Source organism: Nomascus leucogenys, chromosome 11 (genome assembly GCF_006542625.1).
Source record: "Nomascus leucogenys isolate Asia chromosome 11, Asia_NLE_v1, whole genome shotgun sequence".
In the NCBI taxonomy this organism is placed as follows: domain Eukaryota; kingdom Metazoa; phylum Chordata; class Mammalia; order Primates; family Hylobatidae; genus Nomascus; species Nomascus leucogenys.
In genome coordinates, this window is record NC_044391.1 from 58,856,962 (window position 1) to 58,866,362 (window position 9,401).

The 9,401-nt window shown below is 47.9% G+C and overlaps 1 protein-coding gene across 1 annotated transcript; it reads right to left on the reverse strand.

The window, feature by feature from the left end:
- Nucleotides 1-308: 308 nt before the first annotated feature.
- Nucleotides 309-3,136, reverse strand: LOC100584709 (zinc finger protein 57-like). The gene is made up of 4 exons (XM_012503949.2): nucleotides 3,098-3,136; nucleotides 2,722-2,848; nucleotides 2,094-2,265; nucleotides 309-1,422 (listed from the first exon to the last, which is right to left on the reverse strand). Exons 1-4 carry the CDS (start codon nucleotides 3,134-3,136, stop codon nucleotides 309-311), a joined length of 1,452 nt encoding a protein of 483 aa, XP_012359403.2.
- Nucleotides 3,137-9,401: the final 6,265 nt, after the last annotated feature.

The window sequence follows — 9,401 nt, forward strand, 5'->3', positions numbered from 1 at the left end:
ATTATGTCATGTTCAAAGTACACTTCAAATCACCATGTGTCTAATGTGGTTCAAAGTGAAAATATTTAAGAGATAAAACACTTAACTATTGAAACTTAGGTACTATAGCTGAAAGAAGACTTAAAATAAATAAACATTTATTTTTGAAAGAGCTGGAAATTCACGACTAATGGGTCTGTTTTACAAATGAGGTATTGACAAAGACAATATCATACTTGTAAGATTTCTCTCCTGGTGTGAATTTTCTGGAGCATTATATATGAATTAATGTGAGGTTACCCCCTGTTACTGAGTTATAGAATTTCTCTTTAGTGTGTGCTCTCACTGGTTTTAGAAAGAATGACTTGGCAACTGAAGGCTTTTGAGTGTGACTGACATTCGTGGGATTTCTGTCCTGTGTGCATCCTCAGATGGTTCCGGAAGGAGGAGGGCCACTTGAAGGGCATCCCACATTGTTTACATTTGTGAGGTTTCTCTCCAGTGTGCATCCTCACATGATTATGTAAGGTTGAGGACCAAGTGAAAGCTTTTCCACATTGTTCACATTTGTAGAGCTGCTCTTGCGTGTGAATTCTCACATGTTCTCTAAATGTTGAGGACCAAGTGAAGGCTTTTCCACATTGTTTACACTCATAAGGTTTCTCTCCAGTGTGCGTCCTCAAATGACCTTGGAATGATCTGGAAGAGGTAAAAGCCTTCCCATAGTTTTCACATTTATAGAGTTTCTCCCCAGTGTGGATCCTCATGTGGACTCGCAAGGTTTCAGACCAACTGAATGTTTTCCCACACTGCTTGCATTCATAGGGCTTCTCTCCCATGTGCGTCTTCTCATGTCTTTGAAAAGCCTGGGGGTAAGTGAAGGCTTTCCCACAGTGTTGACATTTATAGGGCTTCTCTCCAGTGTGTGTTGTCATGTGTCTTTGCAATGTCGAGGGATAAATGAAGGCTCTCCCACATTCCTGACATTTATATGGCCTGTCTTTTGTGTGAGTTCTCACATGTCTTGTGAAGCTTGCGAACCCATTAAATGCCATCCGACACTGCTCCCATTTATAGGTTTTCTCTGCTGTGTGAGTCTTGACGTGGTGAGAGAGGGAATGGGGATGTTGGAAAGTTTGCCTGCATGCTTGACACTTATACGGCTTCTCCTCAGTGTTGGTTCTTCCATGACTGTGTAGGTGTGAGGGACAAATGCAGGCCTGCTTACATTCCTCACACGGAGGCGCTGTTCGTCCACAGTGAGACTTGACGTGCCTTTTCAGAGAAGAAAGATGTGTGAAGACTGTTCCACACTTGGTGCATTCATATGGTTTTTCTCCATCAGAAATTTCCTTGTACAGGGTAAGATTTGGCATTTGATGGATGGCTTCTTCATATTGATTACCTTCATTATTTTTACAGAATCTGTCCACCATATGATTTCTGTTAAAAATGAGAAACATTTTTATTTATGGTATGTTTAGTAATGATTTGTTGATATGTATTAACAAGTATTAGAAATACATTTCTAACTACATTTCAGTATACATGAAGTTTTTCTATTCTGAATTGTTTGAAGAGACATATTTATTAATGCAGTATTTATTATATATGGGGTTTTCTTGTAATTTCTTTTTATTTATTTCTTTGAGACAGAGTCTCACTCTGTCGCCCAGGCTGGAGTGCAGTGGCGCAATCTCAGCTCACTGCAAGCTCTGCCTCCCAGGTTCACACCATTCTCCTGCCTCCACCTCACAAGTAGCTGGGACCACAGGTGCCTGCCACCACGCTCGGCTAATTTTTTTGGTATTTTTAGTAGAGACGAGGTTTCACCATGTTAGCCAGGATGGTCTTGCTTTCCTGACCTCGTGATCTGCCTGCCTCAGCCTCCCAAAGTGCTGGGATTATAGGCATGAGCCACCGCTCCTGGCCCCCTGTAATTATTTCTAACAATTATGTTTCAAATTCTCAATGTCTAAGTCAAATACAAATTTTTTTTGTTGTTAAAATTCTGAGAAATAAACAAATTTGGAGCAATGCTTATATTTGGAGCAATACTTATATATATATATTTAATTGCATACAAGGATTTTTCTCTTGTGAGTGTAACTCACCTCAGATTTTTGTGGTGGTCTTTAGTGCCATAGCCTTCACAATTTTTTTCTAAAGTGTAGGCACAGGAATTATTTCCTGTGAAGTTTGGTATTGTCTGTTCCTTAGATTTTTCTTGCCCGTGCATATCCTGCTGAGAAACTGACCCATTGGCTTTAAATTGAGTCTCATCATCTGAAACAAAAAAGTAAACAAATCTCATAAGGAATAAGACACTTATTAAGCAAAGGAAGACACTGAGGAGTTTAGCATTTTGACGACTTCATCAATAACAGACATAAGGGGTCAAAATGTTAGGTATTTCACAAATACAGTAAGTCACAGGTATCTGTGAACCACAGATACAAGGAACACAGAGATCAAGGAACCACTCTGTGATCCTAAATGACCAATGAAATCTATACCCATACTAATGACACTAAAGGAACTTCAGGTCTTTTAAACTGAGAGAGAAATAACATCTGTTTCACACATGTTTCACTGTCAGGGAATAATGATTAGATTCTAGGTCCACGGTGGCTGTGAACATGTCTGTCTTAGTCCTTTCCCACATTTCAAATCTTGCAACAGAACTGATGAGAAAGAAATGAGTTCATTAAAAACCAAGTAAAGGAATGATGTCATCCTTACTTACTGAGGCCAGGTTCCGGAAGGTCTCCAGCATCACATCTCTGTAGAGGTTCCTCTGAGCAGAATCCAGCAAAGCCCACTCCTCCAGGGTGAAGTCCACAGCCACATCTTCAAAGACCACTGAGTCCTAAGACAAACCACATAGGTGTGCAAGAGGATTGGTGACACTGAAAGTACTGGGGAACTGGACTCAATTCATAAATTCAAACAAGACTCTGTGGCGTCCCAACACCTCCTCTATGATGTGAATGTTAGATCTTATACTTAATCACTTCCTAATAAACTTCATAGCACCACTAACAGTCTGAACTTACCTCTACCTTTTTACTGTGACTGCTCTTATTTTCCTCTACCAGCAGGGTCTAGAGAGAGATGCCTTGAAGATGAAGTAACTTTTCCATTTGAAATGCTGCATAACGCAGCAGGCCTCAGTTGTCCAAATGATGCACATTTCATTAGGTCTTTCGGACAAGCCTTCGATCGGCTACTGGAGAAAACCGTAAGTCCTTGGAATCCACTGCCTGGTAAGGGGATCTTTGTATAGACAGGCCTGAGGCCAGCCAGAGAGTTTCTAACAATGTGACTTAAGAATTCCTGTTTTTGTCTGCCTGGAGCCCTGGGCAACATTGTATCAGTTTTTTCCCCCTTTATTTTCTTAAATTATTTTAAAGGCAACTGTATAAATATGTTTGTAAAGTACTGTTGGATGTATAATACATAAGAATACTTACCTATTTGCTAGTAACAGTACAGAGGAGGTGGGTGGGAGGGAGCAAAGGCATATTTAAGCAAGGGACATGACTATAGATGGTAAAGTACTAATTAAAATGCACTGTTTTAGCGTATAATATTCATGGATGTAGTATGTATTAATAATGCCATAAAAGTTGGGGTGGGGGCAGGAAGGAATAGAGCTACACAGATGCAGCATTTCTGTATCTCACTGGAATCAAGTCATTAATATAAACCTGAAGCTCATCTGATAAGCCTCACATTTATAATACAGTAACCCCTAAAGAAACCAACAAATAGTAAAAAGTTAAACAATTGAAAGGTTTCATTAGAAAATACTTAATGAAAATGAAATTAGTGGCCGGGCACGGTGGCTCATGCCTGTAATCCCAGCACTTTGGGAGGCCGAGGCGGGTGGATCTCCTGAGGTCGGGAGTTTGAGACCAGCCTGACCAACATGGAGAAACCCCTGTCTCTGCTAAAAATACAAAATTAGCTGGGCGTGGTGGCACATGACTGTAATCCCAGCTACTCAGGAGGGTGAGGCAGGAGAATCACTTGAACCCAGCAGATGGAGGTTGTGGTGAGCCGAGATGGCACCACTGCTCTCCAGCCTGGGTGACAGAGCGAAACTCCATCTCAAAAAAAAAAAAAAGTAAAGGAGTATAGCAACAAGAAAGACATAAAACCCACAGAAAACAAAAAGATGACAAACATAAGTATGTCCACGTCAATAGTGACACTAACTGGGAATGGGTTACAGAACCCAATGAAATGGCAGAGGTTCTCAGAATATGGATAACAAACAAAATCAAACTATATACGCTGTATAAGACACACACTTTTGATCCAAAGATACAGATTGAAAGTAAAGGATGGACTTCCTTCCTTCCTTCCCTCTCTCTCTCCCTCTCCCCCCCCTTCCTTCCTTCCTTCTTTCCTCTGTTGCCCAGGCTGCAGTACAGTCAGCTCGCTGCAGACTCCCTGCCTCCAGCTCCCGTGATTCTGCTGCCTCAGCCTCCGGGCTGCCTGGGATTGCAGGTATGCGCCACCACCCCTGCCTGCTTTTTGTCCTTTGGCTGGAGGCGCGGATTCGCCATGTTGGCCAGGCTGGTCTCCAGCTCCTGACCTCGAGTGGTCTGCCCGCCTCGGCCTCCTGAGGTGCTGGGACAGCAGACGGAGTCTCACTCACTCGATGCTGGGTGTTGCCCGGGCTGGAGTGCGGTGGTGTGGTCTTGGCTCGCTGCAGCCTCCGCCTCCCAGCTGCACACTTTGGCCTCCCAGGGTGCTGGGATTGCAGCCTCTGCCCAGCCGCCACCCCGTCTGGGATGTGGGGAGCATCTCTACCTGGCCGCCCATCGTTTGGGATGTGAGGAGCGCCTCTGCCCGGCCGCCCCGTCTGGGAGGTGAGGAGCGCCTCTGCCCGGCCGCCACACCGTCTAGGAAGTGAAGAGCATCTCTGCCTGGCTGCCCATTGTCTGGGAAGTGAGGAGCGCCTCTGCCCGGCTGCCCTGTCTGGGATGTGAGGAGCGCCTCTGCCCAGCCACCCCGTCTGGGAAGTGAGGAGCGCCTCTGCCCAGCCGCCCCGTCTGGGAAGTGAGGAGCGCCTCTGCCCAGCCGCCACCCCATCCGGGAAGTGAGGAGCGCCTCTGCTCAGCCACCCCATCTGGGAAGAAGTGAGGAGCACCTCTGCCCAGCCGCCCATCGTCTGGGATGTGAGGAGCACCTCTGACTGGCCGCCCCGTCAAGGAAGTGAGGAGCGCCTCTGCCCGGCCACCCCGACTGGGAAGAAGTGAGGACCGTCTCTGCCCGGCCAACCCGGCTGGGAAGTGAGGAGTGCCTCTGCCCAGCCGCCCATTATCTGGGAAGTGAGGAGTGTCTCTGCCCGGCCGCCCATCATCTGGGAAGTGAGGAGCGCCTCTGCCCGGCCGCCCCATCTGGGAAGTGAGGAGCGCCTCTGCCCGGCCGCCCCATCTGGGAAGTGAGGAGCGCCTCTGCGCGGCCACCCCATCTGGGAAGAAGTGAGGAGCGCCTCTGCCTGCCCGCCCCGTATGGGAAGTGAGGAGCACCTCTGCCCAGCTGCCCAGTCTTGGAGGTGAGGAGCGCCTCTGCCCGGCCGCCCCGTCTGGGAAGTGAGGAGGGCCTCTGCCTGGCCGCCCATCATCTGGGATGTGAGGAGTGCCTCTGCCCCGCCGCCCCATCTGGGAAGTGAGGAGCGCCTCTGCCCAGCCACCCCGTCTGGGAAGAAGTGAGGAGCGCCTCTGGCCAGCCACCTTGTCTGGGAAGAAGTGAGGAGCGTCTCTGCCCAACTGCCCATCTTCTGGGAAATGAGGAGCGCCTCTGCCTGGCCACCCCGTCAGGGAAGTGAGGAGTGCCTCTGCCCGGCCGCCCCGTCTGGGAAGTGAGGAGCGTCTCTGCCTGGCCACCCTGTCTGGGAAGTGAGGAGCGCCTCTGCCCGGCCACCCCGTCTGGGAAGAAGTGAGGAATGCCTCTGCCCGGCCACACCGTCTGGGAAGTGAGGATCGCCTCTGCCCGGCCACCCCGTCTGGGAAGTGAGGAGTGCCTCTGCCCGGCCACCCCGTCTGGGAAGAAGTGAGGAGCGCCTCTGCCCGGCCACCTTGTCTGGGAAGAAGTGAGGAACATCTCTGCCCGGCCACCCCATCTGGGAAGTGAGGAGCGCCTCTGCCCGACCACCCCATCTGGGAAGTGAGGAGTGCCTCTGCCCGGCTGCCCCATCTGGGAAGAAGTGAGGAGCGCCTCTTCCCGGCCACCCCGTGTGGGAAGAAGTGAAGAGCGCCTCTGCCTGTCCACCTTGTCTGGGAAGAAGTGATGAGAGTCTCTGCCCAACTGCCCATCGTCTGGGAAGTGAGGAGCGCCTCTGCCCCACCGCCCTTTCTGGGAAGTGGCACCTCTGCCCGGCCACCCCATCTGGGAAGTGAGGAGCGCCTCTGCCTGGCCGCCCATCGTCTGGGATGTGAGGAGCGCCTCTGCCCCGCCACCCCATCTGGGAAGTGAGGAGCGCCTCTGCCCGGCCGCCCCGTCTGGGAAGTGAGGAGCGCCTCTGCCCGGCCACCCCCTCTGGGAGGTCTACCACGGAGGCCAGAAGCAATGTGGGGGCTGGACGTGGTGGCTCACGCCTGTAGTCCCAGCATTCCAGGAGGCCGAGGCGGGTTGATCACTTGAGACTAGGAGTTTGAGACCAGCCTGGCCAACATGGCAAAACACGAAAAATATAATAGACAGACAGACCAACCAACCCCGCAACAACAAAACAGGTCTACGCTGGAGTCATACTCTATTTTTTTCTATTTTCCTCCCTTTCTGATCCTTTATCCCACTTGCTTTTTCTTCCTCTTCCTTCTCCTTCTTCTTTGTCAAACAGAGGATTGAGTTATTAACATTGATCCATACAAAGTCCCTCTCTCGTTTATTTTCTTTAATTCCCACCCCCCATTTCTATTCCCCGTCTTCCCATGTGCAACCTTCCTAATATGTTTGATATGCATCTTTTTGTTTGTATGTATTTTTAGAAAATGTTTATTGTTTTGTGTGCAAAAAAAAATAAAAATAAATAAATAAAAAGAAAATTGAAAAAAAGAAAAAAGAAAGTAAAGGATGGGACTGGGTGCAGTGGCTCATGCCTATAATCCCAGCAGTTTGGGAGGCCGAGGTGGGCAGATCACTGGAGGTCAGGAGTTCAAAACCAGCCTGGCCAACATAGTGAAACTGTCTCCACTAAATATACAAAAATTAGCCGGGCATGGTGGCACATGCCTGTAATCCCAGCTACTCAGGAGGCTGAGGCAGGAGAACTGCTTGACCCGGGAGGCAGAGGTTGCAGTGAGCCAAGATTGCACTCTCCAGCCTGGGTGACAGAGCAAGACTCAAAAAAGTAAATAAAAATAAAAGAAATGGATAATTAAAAATAAAAGTTGGAACATAAATGCCCTTTTTTTCTTTTTTAGTTGAACACAGAATCATCAATTACCCCACTTTTTAATGATAGAACATCTAGGTGAAATACAAGGAAATAAAATAATTGAACACTGTAAGTCATTTAGACATAACAGACATCTGCAGAACATTTAACCCAACAATAGCAAAACATACATTCTTTTCAAGTGCAGGAAGAACGTTCTGTAAAAGAGACCCTTTGCTAGGCCATAGAAGAAACCTCAATACATTTTAAACAATAGAAATACAAAATATTGGCTGGGCTCAGTGACTCACACCTGTAATCCCAGCATTTTGGGAGACCAGGGCAGATGGATCGCTGGAGCTCAGGTGTTCGAGACCAGCCTGGGCAACACAGACCCGGTCTCTACTAAAAATGCAAAAATTTGCTGGGTATGGTGGCACACACATGTAGTCCCAGCTAATTGGGAGGGTGAGGCACGAGAATTGCTTGAATCCAGCAGATAGAAGTTGCAGTGAGCTCTGATCACACCACTGACAGAGTGAGAGTCAGTTTCCAAAAAAAAAAAAAAAAAAAAACCAGAAATAAGTATGTTCTCTGACCACAATGGAAGGAGAAATGAAATTGGAAACGAATACAGAAAATTTTGCAAATTCACTAATATGTGGATATTAACACACTCCTCCATAACTAACGGATCAAAGAGAAATCAAAAGGGAAGTCCTTTAAGATGGATGGAAAATAAAGACATTATATACCAAAACTTATATAAAGGAAATTAATAGCTATAAATACCTGTCCTAAAGAGTGCAAATCAACAACCTAACCTGTCTACCTCAAGACAATAGGAGAATAAAACGAAACCTAAGCAATTAGGAGTAAGGAAATAATAAATATTACAGGCAAATTAATGGAATAGAGAACAGTAAAACAATAGAGAAAAATCAATGAAACCAAAGCTAGTTGTTTGAAAAGATCAAACAAAACTGATTTAGTGGCCGGGCACAGTGGCTCACACCTGTAATCCCAGCACTTTAGGAGGCTGAGGTGGGTGGATCACAAGGTCAGCAGTTTGAGACCAGCCTGGCCAATATGGTGAAACCCCATCTCTACTAAAAATACAAAAATTAGCTGGGCATGGTGGCAGATGCCTGTAATCCCAGCTACTCAGGAGGCTGAGGAAGGACCATCACTTGAACCCAGGAGGCAGAGGTTGCAGTGAGCCGAGATCGCACCATTGCACTCCAGCCTGGGCAACAGAGCAAGACTCAGTCTCAACAACAACAAAAAAGTGGGGAAAGGATGTAAATAGACATTTCTCCAATAAAAATAAGCATTGTCAGTAATTAGTCATCAAGGAAATGCAAATGAAAACAAAAAGGAGATACCACTTCTCACCCATTAGGATGGGTAAAATAAAAAACTAAAAAGGAAAATAAGTTTTGGCAAGGATGTGGAGAAACAGGAATCTTCACACGTTGCTGGTGGGAATGTAATATGCTACAACCAATTAAGAAAACTCCTTCCTTCCTTCCTCCCTTCCTTTTTTCTCTTTTCTTCCCCCTGTTGCCCAGGCTGGAGTGTACTCGGCTTGCTGCACACTCCCTGCCTCCCACTCCCGTGATTCCCCTGCCTCGGCCTGTGGGTTGTCTGGGATTGCGGTAGCCTGCCACCAACCCTGCCTGATTTTTTTGTCCTTTGCCTGGAGGCGGGGTGTCGCCATGTTGGCCAGGCTGGTCTCCAGCTCCTGACCTCGAGTGGTTGCCCGCCTCGGCCTCCCGAAGTGCTGGGACTGCAGACGGAGTCTCACTCACTCAGTGCTCGGTGTTGCCCAGGCTGGAGTGCTGTGGCGTGGTCTTGGCTCGCTGCAGCCTACGCCTCCCAGCCACCTGCCTTGGCCTCCCAGGGTGCTAGGACTGCAGCCTCTGCCTGCCACATCTGGGAGGTGGGGAGCCTCTCTGCCTGGCTGCCCATCGTCTGGAATGTGAGGAGCGCCTCTGCCCGGCCACTCCGTCTGGGAAGTGAGGAGCGC